General features: G+C 36.9%; 2 protein-coding genes across 4 annotated transcripts in view; both read left to right on the top strand.

Annotated features, from left to right (window-relative positions):
* Positions 1–5,539, top strand: part of HSF5 (heat shock transcription factor 5) — a 37,039-nt gene extending 31,500 nt beyond the window's left edge. The window contains exon 6 of the mRNA XM_023652897.2: positions 3,274–5,539. Coding sequence (XP_023508665.2) covers positions 3,274–3,344 — 71 coding nt within the window. The 3' untranslated portion in view covers positions 3,345–5,539. The remainder of the gene's footprint in view (positions 1–3,273) is intronic.
* Positions 5,540–8,068: 2,529 nt separating this feature from the next.
* Positions 8,069–20,092, top strand: part of RNF43 (ring finger protein 43) — a 59,962-nt gene continuing 47,938 nt past the window's right edge. The window contains exons 1-2 of one of the 3 annotated variants that reach the window (XM_023652887.2): positions 8,099–8,679; positions 9,624–10,364. In XM_023652887.2, the coding sequence (XP_023508655.1) occupies positions 10,113–10,364 (252 nt within the window). In that variant the 5' untranslated portion in view covers positions 8,099–8,679; positions 9,624–10,112. Of the gene's footprint in view, positions 10,365–20,092 lie in introns of all 3 variants that reach the window. The other 2 variants (XM_070227470.1, XM_023652888.2) reach the window with 2 other exon arrangements.

The raw sequence follows: 20,092 nt of genomic DNA, 5'->3' as shown, positions 1-20,092 counted from the left end.
CCATTTTGTAGCTATTGGATTATGGATGAGATTTCATGAAGGTGATAGCCCCAAAACCCTAGAAGGTGCTCTCGGGAGGAATTAAGATTCCTGAACAATGCTCTTGTCCCCCGAGCTCTTTCAGTTCTCAAACCAGTTCGGCTCTTGTCATTTCCAAATACTTATCTTCTCTGATGAGTGTGCAAGATGCTCTTCTGAACGGAGTCATGTAAATGTCTAGTAGCAGCAGGCTAGTCTATGTTTTTTTGTATTTTTATTGGTCTCTATATGCTAACATTTTGATTGACTTCTTTGTTAATGAAGGAAGCTCACTTTAATAAAATTATTATATTTAGATGCTTGTTATTAGAAGCTGTGTGCCAAATGCTGCTTTAAAGCCCAATCATTAAGGTTAAGAGGGTTTGTTGCTCACGCTACTTACTATACACAACTCATTACGAGGCTATTACAGAGCCATATAGGCTATTGTTATTTTAAACATGCCTATCTTTGATGTGTTCTTGTCTATGATTTGAACCTATCAATATGATAAAGTCTTAATAAGCAATTAAATAAATAGCATTTGTTCATTGAAAAAAAAAGGGTTTGTGTCTTTTGTTCTTCAGTCTACCTCCCCATATGAAATCTGTAGTTGATTCAATAGTCTTTACCTTTGTCATTGTCAAGAATTCTTGCTCTGCTTTCAAAGTTGGGTCACAACTGTGTCTATTCATATTCCAAAAGCTTATTTTAGTATTTTCTGTTACCATATGGCCTGTCCCTCCTGTTCTAATAGATGGCTGAGGTGTTTAGAGAGTGATCATAATTAGGTGTTACTCCTTCCATGTCTTTTGGTCAGCTTTTAAAAATCCTAATGCCTAGGGTTGCACTCGATACCAATTAAATCAAAATGTAGGAGGGCAGGAGCTCTAGAGATCAGTGTTTTTTTAAAGACCCCCCCAGGTGATTGCAATGTGCAGCGAGGGTTAGAAACCACTGGCTTTACCTATTAGCTGTATAGTGTCTATTTACTCCTCAGGATTAACTAGATGACCTTGTAATAATGCATTTTAGTTACCTGGAAAAAGAATGTTATATAAACATAAGCTACTACTGTTATTATCACTTATTATTTAGATTGTAAAGAAGCCATTTTTGTGGTAAAATATACATAACAAAATTTACCGTTTTAAACCATTTTTAAGTGTACTGTTCAGTGGCATTAAGTACATTCGCATTGTTGTACTACCATCACCACCATCCATCTCCAGAAGTTTTTCCATCTTCCCAAACTGAAGCTGCATATCCATTACACAATAACTCCCTTCCTTGCAGCCCCTGGCACTATTCTACTTCCTGTTGCTATAAATTTGAGTACTCTAGGTACCTTGTATAAGTGGAATCATACAGTATTTGTCCTTTTTGTGACTGACTTTTTTCAGTTAGCATAATGTCTTCAAAGTTCATCCATGTTGTAGCACGTGTCAGAATTTTCTTCCTTTTTTAAGGCTAAATAATATTCCATTGCATGTATATACCACATTTTGTTTATCCCTTCATCCATCGATGGACACTTGGATTGCTTCCACCTTTTGGCTATTGTGAATAATGGTGCTATGATCATGGATGTTCAAGGAGCCAATTTTAAGTGATAAACTGATGGTCTGTTCTCCCTGTACAGGATGCTTATCTGGATAAATTGCTTGTTCTTTGTTAACGGGTTGTAGTGTAGTTCACCAGATGGGCAAATACCTGCCCCTAGTGTAACTGGTCTACCTTTTACAAGATATGGCAACAATTACGTACTGTTCCAGATACTTTCTAGATTTTCTCAAAGGTGGTAGTAGAATTATTTCATTGAATCAGCTCTCTTGCCCAGGCTGTGGATCAATCACGCAGAGTCCGTGTTCTACAAATACAGTGACAAAAGTCTGTCTATGTCTAGAATGAAATAAAAGACTCATGCTGTCTAGTTTAGTTTAACTCTAAATGCTACTAGGGCAAAATTGTAAGCTTAAAAACCAACCTAAGACTCCTTGGTCATGTTGTGCTGGAAATGGTAAAATAATTAGATTGAGTCTAGAAGCCACATTAGGATCCTTTTATTTCTGCCTGTGTTACTCAGGTAGGCCATTTAACTCTACTACTATACCTGGTCTTAGCTTTTTCTATTACAGAACCTAGTACCTGAGCTGAGAGCTCACTGTTTTTACTTTCCATTATTTTTTTTTTTTAAAGATTTTATTTTTCCTTTTTCTCCCCAAAGCCCCCCAGTACATAGTTGTATATTTTTAGTTGTGGGTCCTTCTAGTTGCGGCACATGGGACGCTGCCTCAACATGGCTTGATGAGCGGTGCCATGTCCACGCCCAGGACCTGAATCCTGGGCCACTGAAGCGGAGCGCGCAAACTTAACCACTCGGCCATGGGGCCAGCCCCTACTTTCCATTCTTAATGAGCCAGTCTTTGTTGCTTGACCTCAGGGAAGGGTATGCTTTTTTTTTTTTTTTTACAAACAGTTCAGCTAGGTGTTTTTAGAAGAGATCAGCTGTGTTAGTCAATAAGTATAAGTTTTATGGAGGCAATCAACTTTGGAAAAGTAGTGATTACTTATTTTAATGTTGTATTTCTGAAGGCATTGCTTTTTCATTTTTCCACAACCCACCCACCTAACCTTGTAGCATTGAAGAAATGAATTTTAATTTGTGTGTGTATATTTCAGTTTGATACTTTTTCTTAATTTTTCATTTATAATAAAAGGCAATTGAGGGGCCGGCCCCCGTGGCCGAGTGGTTAAGTTCGCACCCTCCACTTCGGTGGCCCAGGGTTTCACCAGTTTGGATCCTGGGCATGGATGTGGCACCACTCGTCAGGCCACGCTGAGGTGGTATCCCACATGCCATAACTAGAAGGACCCACAAGTAAAATATACAACTATGTACTGGGGGGATTTGAGGAGGAGAAGAAAAAACAAAAAGATTGGCAACAGATGTTAGCTCAGGTGCCAATCTTTAAAAAAAAAAATAAAGGCAATTGAAAAGAGACTTGGCCACATCACTGAAAGGATAGAAACTTAAAACTTTGTTGGTCTCTTTGGGTTAACAACTGGGCTGCATCTGTGTCCTGTAGAGGTGCAGAAATGCCATAAAGTTGAGAATCTGATGAAATGATACAATTTTAGAACAGTTCTACAGGTGGAACATGAGTGACTTATTCTTCTTGTCTGAAGACTTGTCTATGGAACTCTACAGTCTGAGAGGCGAAGAGTGAGTAAACAAACCTTCTTTCTTTCTAGATCTTCATCTGCTGGTGGACGTGGCTTGCAAGCAGGAGCACTTTCCAAAGGAGGAAGAATTGAAAGAGTGAGGAATGGATGGTAAATGTGACATTGTGCACTAGCTGTAGCTGGAGGCAAACTAGCCTTGCACATGACACACTGTTGGGATTTTTTCAGTTCTGTTAAGGAAAAAAAATATTTTTGTTTTGTTAATTGAGAATTTTGTTAATTGAGAATTGGGAATTTGGTATTTCCTACAGCTGTTCTTTTCAAATTATTTACCCTGAAAACTACTAAACATGCAGCAGTCATTCTTTTTGCTGCCCAGATCCCTTTCAAATGAAAAGTCTGGCCTTCCGTACAGTCAAGAAGCATCTGAAAACTGCTGCATCTATGGTACTGGAGAATAATCTGTGTGTGTGCTGCTTAGTCGTCTTGCTGCTCTCAGACTGTACTCAACACAACTCCAGTAAGGAGTTCAGTCTATCTGCGTCACGTCGCGGTGTGATCCTTTTAGAGAAGATTGTGTGAGAAACAAAGGCATTTGAGGTCACCAAGATCACAGGTCTAAATGGGTCAGGAATTCCAGGGAAGAAACTCTGTGAAAGACCTAATTTTCTGAGTGATTAACCAGGAAATACTCTTACTTCCTAACCCAGCATTCTGTTCAAGAGCAAGGCATCCGGACTTGGATCATCCGTCACACTTAACAGCCCCCGATTCTTTTATATTAATGGGAGCATTCTTCTATTTTCATATCTTTCTTTAATTTTAATGACACATTATCATAAATGGTAAGAAAGTTTTGTTAATCTATCACTTATTTAAATGTCTTCTAAAGAAAAGTATTTAACTTGTTTAATATAATTGTATTTATAAATGCTGGTAGATTTAAAAGTTTTAAAGCTTTATATTTTTATTAATATTGCAGGATAGAAGGATAAAGGATACATGTGTAATATTTTTATTTTGAGGGGGAAATGTACAATGTGTGAACAAAAACATTAAGAGATTTAACACAGTGTTTTCTTATTTTAGATTTTTACATTCAGTAAGTATAAATTCTCATCTGTATTAGATATTGTGTGCAAATTTTGGGAGAAACCGATTAGTAGTCATTTAACAGAAGCTATACCTCTGATATTTTTAATAGTTTATGTCTGGTTTAAGCTTCTGAGAGAATTTTGGATAGTGGGATAGAGTGTGGCATTTTTATCTTATCTCCTCTGTAGGATTCTAAATTCGAGTAGTAGAATTGTGGGACTGGTTTTTAGGAGAGGTATCTTGGATGTCTAGTTTCCAATGGTTGATCCCTCATATGCTCATCCAATGATAGCAAGAAACTTTCTGATTTAAAGCCTTTTAAATAGACTAGAACTTTCTTACTGGATTCTGTTTCATTTTTCCTAGTAAGCACTGCAGAAACAAAAGAAAAGCCTAGGAATATGAAACTTATTAAAAAGAAAAGGCACTTAGTGATATGACATAAGTACTATGCTAGCCATTGTGGGTGTAACAATTCATTTCTTAAATTGCATTGTGCCTTCCCAATGATGTCAAACCCTAGAAGTGTTACAGCAATAGTAGTTTTTTGGAAAAGAATGAGCTTTATATTGGTCTGCAGTGACTCAGTTTAGATATGAAAGTAGGTTCTGAAAAGTGACCTGTTTGGTCCATCTGATTAGGTCAGTTGATGTCCACGTGATGGGCATTTCCTCATCTTTATTTGCAAGGTTTAAAAGATGAGCAGATCATCAAGACTCCTGCGTCTTTTGGCCAGACTATGTATTTTGGCAGAGTATGTGAAGAGAAGACCTAATTTCCGAATGAAGGAGCTTTGCCTTTTCTAAGTCATGTTGAAAAACTGATATACTGCGTAGGTGATATTCCTTCCCTTAAATATGCCTTTCTCAGCCTTGTATATGTTGAAAAAGATATCTTCTGAGGAACATGTATCAAGCAGGAATCTTGGCATGGATTTGATTTCAGTGGTTTTCAGTCATAATGAAATGCCTTTATCAGCTTTCCAGACTTTTTAAATATAGGAATACAAGAGACCAAGGAGCTGGATCTCCTGCTTTACTCACATGCCTGCTACCTATCAGCTAAAACTGTCATCACTGACTTGGGCAAAATGGCAGAAGATAAAATAAAGTCTTAATGTGAAATAACCAGTAGGGTCTGACATATACTAACAAGGTTACTGACTAGCACCTCAGTATTTTAGCACCTTAAGCACAATAAATTTCAATCAGTCAACAATAAAGTGAGTGTTTCAACTAGATTTGTTGTCTTGCTTGTTTTTATGTTTACTGTTTGACTGGTGATCCATAGAAATCTCAGTTATTATGACTATTAGTCATAATGGTAAAGTTCAAAAGAGAATGTACTCTGTTTTTCAAAGAATCTGACTTTAAAAAAAACGTGTCCTGGCTTTTTTTTTTTTACATTTGCATGTGAATAGAGATTGAATCTTTGAAATGCCATTAAGGATAAGGACAATTTTTGGACATGTTTATAGAAACCTAGTGTTTTGGAAAAAGATGAATGGTCTTCAGTAACTTTAGTCAATCCAGATGTGAAAGTAGATCCTGAAGGAGGATCTGTCTCACGTGTAAGATTGCGTAGTAGATGTCAGTGAGATGGGCATTTCATTACCATAGTGATGGCATCTTTATGACATCTCTGTGGAAGTTGTGGTGAGGAGTAACTCCAAAACTCTGAAGCTGGAGAATAATTTCTCTTGCTTGTCAATTCTAGTGGCTTAAATAAACATGGTCTATCAGTGAACTAAACTACCTAGAGCTGTTTGGTTTGATCCTGAGTATCTCAAGGAACCCAGGTTCATGATACATATTATTATCATTCCCAGATCTCAGAGTTTCCTCAAAAGAGGGCATCCACATCTATATTTTCTTCCTTTTTTCAACTAAGTGTGTCTATTAACTCTTACGTTTAGATCTCTCCATCCCTTTGCAGGTTTCAAGCAGGAACAGGTGAGGCAAAGTCCATTAGTAGGTTACTTTTTGTTTGGTTTAATTTTAAAGATGTTTTTGCATATATGAGATATATAATAATGTATATTTTGCATTATTTATGCTGTACTGGTACATGACATACATAATAAAAATATAAAACCATAGCAGATTTAGTAAAATTCTCTCCAGAAGAATTAGATCTATTCCTGTTCTTCAAAAAGGAGCTATAAAAGATCTATACTTGCATTATGTTCTTAAAGTCCAACCAATAAAGAAAAAGTGCTAAGTAAGAATTTACTTTAGGGGCTGGCCCCGTGGCTGACTGGTTAAGTTCACACCTCCACTTTGGCGGCCCAGAGTTTCGCCGGTTCGGATGCCAGGCACGGACATGGCGCCTCATCAGGCCACGCTGAGACGGCGTCCCACATGCCACAACCAGAAGGACCCACGACTAGAATATACAACTATGTACTGGGGAGCTTTGAGGAGAAGAAGGAAAAGAAAAAAGAAGATTGGCAACAGATGTTAGCTCAGGTCCCAATCTTAAAAAAAAAAAAGAATTTACATCAGAATTTATCTCTGTGCTCCAGGTTAGTTATTAGGCCTAAAATACCAAAACTATCCACATAAACCTTCTTTACGGAAAAAAATGCTCAAGGTGAATAGACTACTCATGCTTTTTGCTTTCAGAGGCATATCATTTAATATTTACAACAAATCTACAATGTAATTATCCACATTTTACAGATGATCAATTTGTACAATTCATTTGTACAATTTAAAAAATTTTTAAATTTTATGTGCTTCTTACCACAATTTAAATTTAAGCACATAACATAAATCTTAACCATTTTTAAGTATACAATTCAGTAGTGTTAACCACATTCACGTTGTTGCACATTTGTGCAATTTGGAAAGATTATTGGCAGCAGGTCAAAAATAAAATGGCCACGGTCAAATACAATCTGGTAATTTGAAAATTCAAATTTTAGAAACGTATGTTGGAAACTTTTCATTATTTCTAATGACAAGGTTACTAGAAGGGTTATAGTTCATGAATGTGGTAATAAACCAAAACTTAGTTTTCTTTTTGCCTATACTCTTCTCATTAAGCATATGTATTTTGCCCCTTTGCTTGTATTTATGACATAGACTTACCTGCAATCTTACTTTGAGGGCATAGGTCTGATCCATAGGATTATTTCATCTCACAAAGATCTAAGAAGAAAATAACAGATTCTAGACCTCTGACATCAACCTGATCTAAATGCTCCATACAGGCATAGTTTAGAAAGAGCTACTGAATTTAAGTTAGTAAAAGTTGAAGAAAAACTATGCATAAAATGGACAAGAGTTCTTGCCAGAGTAGCAGACATAGGACAGCAATAAATCAGTAAGTGTTTACAGCACAGGATCACTTTATTCTGGCTTTGTGCCATTTATAGACACTAAAACCCGGAAAGAGCAGAAATCCCTTTGAACTTATATTTGCAAAACTTTGTGTCCATTCTTTTATCTTCTGAGTTTCCTTTATTTCTCTTTATTTCCTCATGCCACCATCTATCCTCTCTTGGGTACAGAATCGGCTCAGGTATCTGTTTGAGTGGCCCTGATTTACATGTGGTAGCTTGCTTACCCAGAGAAAGGTATGGAGGATTGAATTGGATGCAGTTTGGCTGTAGCTCAATAGAGGGAGTAGAGGAGCTGAGAGGGAAGCAAGAGCAAAAGAACGTGTCTGGTTAAGTAAGTGTGCGCGCACCCAAGCCCGTGCCCTAGCCTGCCAGGAGGAGGAGGGGCCAGAGGGGGTGGTGGTTGCCTCTGGCTGCTCCACCCTCACTTTGTGTCAGCAGGTAGAGAGCGTGATTGCAGTCCCAGGGGAGGGAGTCAGAGCTAGAACACCAATTACAAACCACAGGCTTCCTCCTCTTGGGAGCTGATCCAGAATTGTCTTTCTGGAAGGGAAGCACTCGAATCCTTCCGAACTTTCCAAGTCCATCCATGATTCAGAGATATTGCCTTCTCCCCTTGGGATTTTCTGTGTTCCTGGTAGTGAAGTGTTGCTGATGTATTTGCTACTTTGCTTCTTTTCTCTTTCAAGATTTGATCATTTTATATGCTGTTCGGGGAGAAAAAGAACTTTTGTTAGAAAGGAAATTTCAGAAATGAGTTTGGATCCTCTATAAGTGTGTTTAGAGTTCTTGGGGACAGTAGCTCTAACCTTGGAGTAAGTTTCTGCCTTTGACCTGCATGGATTATTTTTTCAGGCTGCGGAATTTCTCGGCACCTACCTGCAGTGTGGGGTTCTTGGTTTGGTTGCAGAGTAAGAAGGTGGAAGAATGAGCTGTACTTGGTTAAGCAGTTGAAACCTTTTTTGAGCAGGATCTATAAAAGCATAATTGAATTTGTTTCACCCCCGTGGATTCCAGTGGGCCCGGCAGCGCAACAGGTTTGCAGATTTCTTTTGAAATTGTTTTTTTTTCCCCCTCCCTCTGCCTCAGCAAAAGAAAAGAATCTATATAACAGGTTCATGTTCAATTGCTTGGCTTTTCAGCGCTTATTCTGAAGACTTTATACGATTTTTTAACTTGACCTCTGAACACAGCGGGCTTTGTGGTTGAAGTGCATTTATATTTACTTAAGGGTGCACATTTTAAAATCTTCAAATAAGATTTCGTTTGTACAAAAACTCAAATTCTCAAGTGTGCCTAGAAATAGCACAGATCTACTCTCCTCAGGCTTATTTTTACTTTTTCAGGGTGTTCTACTTAGAGCCTGTAGACTAATCACCTCCCTACTCCCCTAGCTTTAATTCCCCACCCCCTCAAGGAATTTGAAAACGTGTTAGGAATAGTCCTTTGTTTTACTTATGGACCTAGAAAATTACAGATTATAAGAGCTGGATAATAAAGTAGTTTCCAAAAGCATCTCATGGGAAATCAAAGTGCTTGGCATTCTCAAAAAGGAGAATAAAAGCTGGAATCTCTAAGAGTGAAAGGAAAATAAAGATAGAAATATGCATTTTAACTGGGAAAAATAATTGGAAAACTGACCTTTTCAAATATTCTTCTAATTATGAAAGTTAGAAAAGGTTGTGATGCTCAGGATTATCCTGTAATATGTGAAGGTATATAAATTAGCGCTTAATTTATAAGCAAATTTAGGTAGAACATTTAAAAAATTATAGTATATTTAAGTTCATGAAAAGTATTATAAATTCAGTGGCCCTAGAACTTTGACTCCACCGAAATACAGTTTAATGTGGACACTTTTATGAATACATGTTGTAGCATCTTTGGATATCTCTCAGAGGTAGCCTGAAATATTGTTCTCTCTCCTTCCCCATTAAAAAAAAATTCTCCTGTGATCTGACAAATTTTGTGACTTGAAAAGGACTATCTCTTCATTTTCTGAGCTGGAGTTTTCCACTCGCACCTTCGATGCACGGCCTTAGTCGTCTACTTTGCCTTGTTTTGTTCGTTAACATTGGGTTTAGTGGCTGGGCAACTTGATGCATATGGAAGACCAGCGCCAAGTGATCTGACATAATAAAAATTCACGTTGTGACATTCAACCTCAAGCAAAGTTGGAAATTCCATGGTGAAGTGGTGGTATCTTTACTAATCATAGTGAAGATGGGAGAAAATGACATACCTGCAGCAGAAGTGGGCTGAAAACCCTCTCTTCCCTGCCAGATCAGGAATGCCACCTGTTCTTGGGAATATACTTTAGAGAAAGGAAGGGCCAAAACTATGACTTGGCTTTCTGAAACTGAAGCATAAATTCTCTTTTCCTCCATTTGTCTGGATCTGAGAACCTGCGTTTGGTATTAGCTAGTGGAAGCAGTATGTATGGCCGAAGTGCATTGCTGCAGCTGGTAGCATGAGTGTTGGCCACCAGCTGCAGCTGGCTGCCCTCTGGCCCTGGCTGCTGATGGCTACCCTGCAGGCAGGCTTTGGACACACAGGACTGGTACTGGCAGCAGCGGTGGAGTCTGAAAGATCAGCAGAGCAGAAAGCTATTATCAGAGTGATCCCCTTGAAAATGGACCCCACAGGAAAACTGAATCTCACTTTGGAAGGTGTGTTTGCTGGTGTTGCTGAAATAACTCCAGCAGAAGGAAAATTAATGCAGGTAAGGATAACTTTAATAATTTCACTTTCCATCTGTTTGAAATATGCCTTTCTTCTTTTGTCTCCCAAACCAAATACCATATAAGGGCTTCTGCTGCTTAGTTTTCTATTTGTTCCATCTTTTAAGGATATTGCTTTATTGGCATTCTAAAGCAAATTATTAATTTATGCTTGAGAAGAAACATATAAATCCTGTGTTTTAGAATATCATCTGCTTATTTTTAATTCTGGAATTACATTGTCTTTTTAGATATGCATAATAAGAATTTTCTTTGCAAGCGATGTATTCTGGACACTGTTTTTTTATAGATGAAATATATGGGCTTGTATTAAATTGACCTGAGGACTATACTTTATGTACTGTTTAAATTTGAAGTGATCATGAAGGAGGTTGATTTTAATGGTCAACAGCACCCTGAAGTCTAGAATGCCCTTGGAGCATATTTGATCCCTGTGTCACTTTTAAAATTCAGTCAAGCTTGAATGCTACGGCTGGCTTTATACCACGTGTGGCACCCTATTGCTAAGCCCAAAATGGAGAGGACTGGATTACAAAATGGACACAAGGTGTAAACTTGCCTCCTCATCACTTTGGTGTTGCCTACACATAATTATATTATTTTCAAAATTTTTAAATTTAACATCTGTTTTTTATCGACCCACACAGTTTTTCAGACACAGTTTCTTAGGCTTTCAGTGTGTGTTTTGCCTGTAACTCACTCAGATCCTGCTCTTTATGTGCTGAATTTATGAACTGACTGGGGCCATAGCATTTTCTAGATGAACTGCTCATTCCCTGGTGGGGACAGAGCCTAGAGGGCTGCACCTTCTTAATGTGGCATTCTGGTGTCTTACTTCATAAAATTATGTGGTTTACTGATTAAAATTCATTTTATAAAGGGATGCTTGTTGCTGTAGCTCTTGGATGCAACTTAAAATGTTAAATATGATTTATCTCAGCATGCAAGCTCAGATTTTAATTTTGTGATATGAATGGAACTGAAGTATTACATGAACTTAAATTTTTCTCTACTTAGAGAAAGAAGGTAAGGAAATTTAATAAATTATAGAACTCTCTTTTCCAAATATGGGTTTTTACATATTTGATTTAGTGGTTCTTCACGATCACTTCTTAGGCAATATTTTGAAGCTGAGATAAGTGAAGTAGAAGAGGAATTGGGTGAAATAGAAGGCTTTGCTATTTAGAAAAATAAGCAGGCAAAAAATGTATCTGGAAAAAACGCAATAAGAGTTTCTGAATAAGAGTCTATTCATCTAATTTGAACTCTAGGATGGAATTAGGAATATTTAAAAGTTGAAATCATAAATCGCTTTGAATATAGCAATTGGAAGGGAAACTTCCTTCCTGACCTTGTGTAGTTAATACTCTGAAGCATGAGGTATGTGCTCCATTTTAATTTTTTACCCTCAGTAACTTTACTATAGAACCATATTTTGATATCTCTGAGGAACTTTGGTATCTTCGGGAGCCATGCTAAGCTTTAAGCCTTATTAATGTCCTGTGACAACTTGTTCAATGGGTTAATTATATGCTGGATAAAATAGTGTCCTCTTTTATTTTAAATTTGAATTTATTTAAACTACATAAAGTTTCTGTATCTTCATCAAGGAAAATGTGTATAGGAGACATTAACTGGCATTCTCGTCGCCATTTGTTATTTTGTCAATCTTTATCATATCTTCTCTTATTCTCCCCTTTTTCTCACTCTGGTAAATCTTGCTAATCTCTCTCTCTTTTTTTTAACTATTAACTTTGAGCCTATCAGTATGCTTTAAGAATAATTTCTTTACTTTTGAAGAGGGAATTTCATTATATCTATTATTTAGCAAGGCTTTTCAGGCTTCTCAGTGGATGGTTGGCAATTTTCAGTCTTTCTTTACCTTTTCTGTCCACAGAAGCTTCTTCTAGGTCATTAATAAATTTGTACATGAGCCTAGTATTAATCTTTGGAGACCATCAGTGTTGGTCCTGGTTTTTTGTCTATTAATCAATTTCTAATCCACAATAGTTACTAAATTTTCTTAATTACCTCTTATGAGAGACTTCATTTAAAAAAAAAAATAACCTTTTGAATGATATGCATCAGTTCCTCCTTATCCACTACTTGATTAACTCTTTCAAAGAGCTCTACTGTGTTGGGGCACATGGTTTACACTTCTAGAATCCATGCTGCTTGTTCCTTATCAGGTTACCCTGCAACTCAGGTGTACTCAACTGTGGTTAACCAAGCCTTCCATTTAACTGCAGTGCTGTTTATCTCTCCTAGAGTTAGTTGTGCTTTGCTGCTCTTTAGCTTGCTTGGGGTAGCTGGACGCTGGTGTCACAAATTTAAAGGCAGTCTTCTCTGCTGGCTTTGAGGAATTTTGGCTAATTCTTGTCTATCCTTCTACCTATGAATTAACCTAGCTACCTGTCAAGTTTTATTGTCTCCAAAGATGCAGTCAGGTCTTTGTAAAACTGGGGATGCTGTGCACTGGAGAATGTAAATGAGAACAGCAATTTAAAAAAATAATAATAACCTTGTTGTGGTTTCTGGAATTCCCAGAGAGTCTCAGAAAATCTGACATTTCTTTACATTTATCTTAATTAATTTAGGGTACGTGCAATTTCATAAGGACCAAATTAGTTGGATTTTCATTTGTATTACAATTTTAATATTCCGTAGACAAAGAGAGACATCCTTTGTCAGTGTGCCCCCAATTTGCTTAATAACAAAATAGAGCATAGACTTGTCCCTAAAATAATTTTGCTTGTCGCAACTTCATCTGACGGCTGTATATACAAGGGCATTGAGGCAGGCCTTGGTGAATTTTTGTCCTGATTCTTATTCCTCACTCTTTGTGCTTAGGTTTCTCTTTACAAACAATAATATCCATTTTACAAGATATGTTCAGTTTTAAATTGTAATATTCTTTTAAAAATACTGGAAGGTCAAAATAGAAGAGGAAATATTGCCTTTACTATATTCCTTTCATTTCTCACATCCTCTTTTTTTCATTTCAAAACTCCCCATCTCAGCTCTGACCAAATTATGTTGCTTTCCTTTCTATTTTGCCCAAGAGCTGCTGCTTTGCGTTACCATATCATTTCAAATCCCTGGGCGGGTTTGCCTTTGTCTTCAAAGTGTCTACTCTTAGGTTTCCTTTACATTTACTAAAATCTTTGTCTCTTCCTCTCTGATTTCCTCTACTTTTTTTATCTTTGTTTTCTACTTAATTTTTATATTTAGTATAACCCTCTATTACTGTTCTGTTCAGTATTTCCCTAACTAGCCATCAAAATTCCATGTCAAAAAAAGAAAATTTTTAACTATGTGTAGTGATGGATGTTAGCTAAATATATTGAGGTAGCCTTTTCACAATATATGCATATATCAAATCATTTTATACACCTAAAACTAATACAATTTTACCTGTCAATTATATCTCAATTAAAAAAAAAAAAAGAGTGGGAGACCAAAAAAAAAAAAAAAAAGGCATGTCAAGGGAACTTTCCAGATCTTCTAATTACTTGGTGGTGACTGATAAAGAGGACTAAATGATAGTGATTTTAACTTCTTAATATTTTGATTTTTCATTGGGATGTTTTCTTTGTCTCCTGGTTTATAACATTGCAGATGGAAAATGTGCTGGAGCTTATGCATTGTCTAATTGTCCAGTTTTCTGGTTTGTTTACCTCTTATCAGTGTTTGTTTCTATCATTTCTAGTACTGTTGTTGCTACCACTTCTAAAAATGATTACAGACCTATTTTCTTTCTCAATTCTTGTTCCTTACATATAGATGTTACTTACAGGGACAACTCAAAATTCATCTTCTTTGTTCTCAAAGCAAAAGAGCAAGAGGATCTTAGTGTAGTACAAGAGAGGTCGCCAATTCTTTAACTATCACACTCTTCCTGCTCAGCTGGTTGTCCTGGATTTTCTTGGACTCCAGGATAAAGTTATGATCGAGATTAGAATGTACTGCCCTGAGGCTTCAGACCTACAATGGGAGCCATGGTGGTTTAGCATTTGGCCAATAGCAGTGAACGCCTCCTGGAGGAATTCCCCCGGGAAGGATGTCTCTGCTTGCCCCTTAATTTACCTATTAGTCAACACGTAGTTATCCCATCTTTGTATTTTTCCTTTATTTGTAGTCAGGGCCTGAAATGAATTATTTGGGAAGGGAGAGAAGACTATAATTAAAGTTTTGGCCAAAGCCAGAGAGAATGAAATATAGCAAACAAGAGTTGACAAAGTGACTAAACTGTGAACCAAAGGACTTGACTTTCAGCTCTGACTCTGCCACTAAGTAGTTGGGTGATTTGGGACAAAATAGTTTTTACATTTCTAGGCTTTAGATTGGTTGTCTGTAAGACTGAGGGACTGAGATATAATAGTGCATCACAAACTCATGCTATGCTCCCTACATGTATTAGCTCATTGAATCATGATAACTTCATGAGAGAAATACAGTACTTTATTTTTCACATTTTATGGATGAGGAAACGAGCTTAGAGTGTTAGTATCTGCCAAGGTCGTGTAGCTAGTAGGTGGCATAGCTGTAAATTGAACACTAGAGCCCATGCTTTTCCAGCTCTAAAATTCTGTACATCTAGGAAGGCTGCAGATGAACAGCACTGCAGTGTAGGCTTTGTGTGATTAACTTACTTCTAGAATGGAAAGGAATGAAAATGCTGAATACCGTTCTTTGAGGCTGATCCAGAATACACAATATCCTGCTGACTTATGATAATCTCTGTGTGTTTTCTATTTCTCTCATTTGTGTTTCATTTGCAAAGATATTTGTAAATCACAATGTTTATTCAGTCAGTATCTCCCTTTTAATGTAACAACTTTCTTTACCTTTCTCTTCATTTTCTAACAGTCTATGGTAAATTGTCTAGTACAGGAACCTGACATCATAAACTTTGATATAGCATGCATTTAATTGCCATTGTTCAAATTAGAGTCCCTTGGAAGCAGAGATTTCAAAGATTTTGTGATTTTACTTTGAGGCCAGACTTTAAAAGAAGTATAAATATTCAAGGCACAATCAACTCTCAGTTATTTATGTTAATAGAGGAGCAAAAAAAATCCAATTAATTTATAATTGACTTTGGAACATAGTCCTAAGTACACCAGCAGATGTGACTCCTCTGTGTGCCCAAACAGTCTTGAATGCTGGCCTCCTCCAGTCCCGGCTCAGAGCCTTCTTGACTGGGCTTTGTTGTTAGAAGCCTGGCACCCAGAGGAGAAAAGGCAGCTGCAGGATATTTTTAATGATATTTTTTCAAGTTAAGAAGATATCTCTAAGCACCCATCAAACAGATTTGTATATATATTGGTTCTATACTTCATGTGGAAATCTAGCAAAAATTTTGTAAGTTCAGATGCATAAGTCTCTGTGGTTAATAAGAGGTAATGAATGAGCTGTGTCCCTGACTTACGCCCGTATCAGGCTATTTAGTGTTCATTTAGCTGATTCTGGGGATAGGCATTTCCTTGTTTTTTATAGTAAATTGTGTATATGTGCGTGTTGTAATTTTCTTTATCTAAAAATTAGCCATAGTTTACTTTTTATACAGTATTAAAGATACTCCTGGGGCTCATGGTTTTTGTTTTTGTTTTTTTTAAATAAAAAGCCCTTACATTTTATTCACTGGAAAATGTTTATTGGAACTTTTTTGTGCCTTTCCCCTCCTCTTATTCCCTTCAAATTGCTAAGTACAGTAAAGGAAAAAGATGTTATAAATGAGCAATGTATTATATAAATGTCCTGTCAGGAACCAGAGTCAGTAGCAAAGTATTGTTAAAGAAGTATGTGATAATGCTGTTCCACTGAATTGTATAGTAACTTTCTATATGGAAGCTTAAAATGATTGACAAATACATGTAAGCCAGATAAGAACAGGTCATATTTACTCCATTTTACAGAAGAGGAAACATAATTTGGGAGAGAAAGCAGGTAAATTATCCAGGAACAAAGTTGCACAGAGATGGACCCAACCTGGTTTGCAGGAGATAGACGAGTAATCACATTTTTGAGGTATCTGAGAATGTGGATTTCTCAGGGATCAATTTTATTGAGTAGGAATCCTAAAAAGCTAAAATACTGGTAATGGCTGAGATATCCTCTGTTTGGACCTATGTTGCTCAATGTGATAATTCAGTCAAAAAACTATTGGTAAAGCAGTTTGCCAACTTTATGTCTCAAAAAGCCCTATGAGCTAATGCTCTGACCTGCATTCATTGTTCTTTTGAGAATTGTTATTAGGGTAAAAGTCAAAGTCTTTACAGTGACCTGCAAGGCCCTTCAGGATCTGGCCTGGCACTCCCACCTTGTATGTCCTCTCCCCCTCACTCTGCTCGAGCCACTCTGACCTTAGTGTTGTCTTTCAATTAGATCAGGCAGACTCCCACCTCAGGGCCTTTCCACTTCTTAGTCCCACGTATACCCCAGGTATTTTCTTCTCTTAGTCTCTCAGATATCACCCTAGTGTCAAACGTACCTCCTCAATAGGCCTTCCTAAACCATCCTGTTCTGAAGGACTCTTCCTCTTCCCCTCGGGCTCCTATTCTCCTGCCCTACTGTGTTTTTCTTTATAAACTTATCACCATGCGACATGCTGTAATGCTTGACTTTTGTAGGTGTCTGTCTCCCTTCCTCTGTGAAAGCAGGGATGTTTGTCCCTTTAGTTCAGAGCTGTATTCTTGGGAATGGTGCCTTAGCATATTAGATAATGCCTTAGACATAATAGATTCTCCATAAATATTTATTGACTGATGGTAGGGAACATTGTAGTGGTGCTGAGTAACTCTGATAGCTGGGAGGGAACTCGGATGAAGCAGACTTCTCTCTCTCATCACATTTTTAAGTACCCTATGAGGTCAGTTATTTTGAGGGCTTTGGGTTTGATAGAGCACGCTGTATTCCTTTACTACTCTGACTTACAGCGGAGTGTCTCCTTGATTATTTCCCCTCAAACATGGCTATATTCAATATGTGTGAGGTGCTCCTTCACACAGCATTTTTACACAGCGTTTATTTAGTTTAGTAGCTCGATCTCTGCTTTTTAGGAAATTCTGATGTTCTAAGAAAGATTGGGATACTAACTTTAAGTCTGTGATTATAATAAATTAGCATTATCCAAAGGACCTCACCTTCTTGGTCCTTAAGTTTGTGACTGCTCATTCTGGTTTTGAGATACCCTGAACACAGTGGGTTTTTTTTTTTTTTAATCTTTTTTTGGTGTCACAGGCCCCTTTGAGAATGTGATGAAAGTTATTGACCATATGTACTTAAAATACATCTTTGCATAAAATCTCAGGGATTTCAGAGAGTCTGAGACGCATGTAGGGATCCAAGGACTCCAGATTAAGAGCTGCTTTCCTTGAATAATCTCAGTTATTTCAAGAAATGAAATGAAATTCTCAGAACTAATTTATCCTCAATTTACTATATTTAAAAAGTATTTGTATACATTACTTGAAGTAAAAAAGACAACAGCATTATGATGCAATTGTAAGAAGTTTGGCCTGACCTAAGATCACCTTAGATGTAAAAATTGGGATCTGACATAGATCTGCTTATGTGTAGTACAGGAATTGTGCTCTCCCAATATCAAGTGAAATTGTGCATTGATTCAAGAAATGCTTACACCCCTTCCTCATGGTGGTTTCACTGAAAGGCCCATAAGAATAAAGGATATTTTACTGATTTGTTTTGATATGAGCAGAACAATTGTGGCTCTTCATGTCTATTTGGTTACTAAATTCAGAGAACAGAGGCTGTAAAACAAACTAACTGGTTACTTTCTATCTCTTTGGTTTCTATCCTTTAAGCTCCATTGCTTTCCCTAAGATAAGATTCCTTGAGCCCTTAAATTTCTGTTCGCTGTAAGAGAAAACTTTGTATCTTTTTTTTTAAGGTTTATTGTTTCTTGCTTGTTTGTTTGTTTTAAAATAACAGATAGGTTACTTTACATACTCTTATTCTTTATCTGGGTTCTAAACATTACACTTTATGGATAAACTTTGTGGGGGTTTTGTTTGATACTTTTTAATATGATAGAGTTTATGTTTAACTTGCAAATTCAGAAACACTAGAATAATCAAAATGATTTAAGTTAGGGTTTTTTTAAATTATAAACACAAAGGCTCACATTTTTCCTGGAGATAGGAAATTAGATTATTTAGAACTTCTCATCCCTGAATCTAAAGCAGTGGTAGCTGTTCAAGATGGCAACATAACTATCAAGGCCACTGTTTGCTTATTCTTTAAAAACTATCTAGAATACTTCCATTATGATGGAAATCGACCATAATACATCCACAATTTTAAATAGCATATTCAGCAATCATGTACCTATCAATTTTGTGCATGCTACTATATCAGGAGGGTACTATTGTCTGTATATAAATATATGATAATTGAGAAATACTGTTGCTATTGTTACTTCTGTAGAGTAATTTGGATGAGAGTGAAGGCCTTATGTTTTATGCCCACTAATCTTGATATTTCCTTTTCACATTCGTTTTTCCCTATTTTCTACAGTCTTGTGAATTATCCAGTCTAAAAAAAAATTTCTTTTACGTGATTCAGGTTTCATGTTCTTTCATTTTTACATCTTCTACTTAGGATCATATTGGTTATCTGACTTTAAAATTTTATGGCCAAGTTTTTTTTTTAACTTTGTGAAGCACTTTATTGGCATTATACTGGAATTAAATCCTATTCAGTTTTTCATACCTAGGGTAATATACAGTTTTGTGAGGGAGGGCAGAGGAGCAGGTTATTCCATTTGTAAAATGTAATCATCAAATTTCAAGCTAGAAAAAAACACCTAGTCCAGTGACTTCATTTTACACATGAAGAAATAGACCCAGAGAGTTTAGTGGTTTGCCAGTCAAAGAGCTGCCATACTTTCTGGCCAACATTTTTAGCAGACCTTATTTATCTATTTTAAATTTTGGAGGGTCATTGCAGGGAGCTTAAAAGGCAGATGTTGGCAGAAATGTTTTCCTGAACATTCCATTTGGAAGATATTGTAGACTGCTGCAGTGCCTCTTTCCTCTTTGATCCCTAGTCAAGCAGAAGGCATACTTAAAATAAGTAAACAAACAAAAAATACCTTGCCACAACTTAGCAATACTTTATGTGGTGCATATGTCATTTATTCTGCCATAGAATCACTGCACACCAGGGGGCCTGTTGTCCTGGGTCGTCTCCTCAAAGCAATGGAGGCTCTTTATGAAGTAAGTCTATGCCAAGAACCTTTCACAGACTGGGGGCTGCAGTGGATTCTCTCGATGTCTTATAACATGGGTCTCCTACTGTATACCAAATGCTGTGACAAGTCCTGTAGAAATATGAAGAATAACACCCTAGCCTAGTCCAACTGAGGAGATCAACTTAAACCGCAGAAGGCAGTAAGTATGTGATGAGTGCCAAACAAGAGGAAGGGGCATGAGTGCACTGGAGGTTTTCACGCAGATGACTGTGAAATTCTGGCTCAAGGTCCCCTATGACTGAAGAAAAAACAAACCCCAAAATAAAATTTTAACCTAGGCAACTTCAAGTAGCTTAAAGCTAGAGGAAACTACAACCCAAACAGTCGTACCTTCTAATTTTCACTGTAATCGGTTAAATATAGGTTATAATATTGCCTGTATAAATATTCCTGTAGGAATAATACTCATCTGTGGCATTTTCTTTAGAAGTCCAA

This window comes from Equus caballus, chromosome 11 (genome assembly GCF_041296265.1).
Source record: "Equus caballus isolate H_3958 breed thoroughbred chromosome 11, TB-T2T, whole genome shotgun sequence".
NCBI classification, from domain to species: Eukaryota; Metazoa; Chordata; class Mammalia; order Perissodactyla; family Equidae; genus Equus; species Equus caballus.
This window is presented reverse-complemented; position numbering and strand designations above follow the sequence as displayed.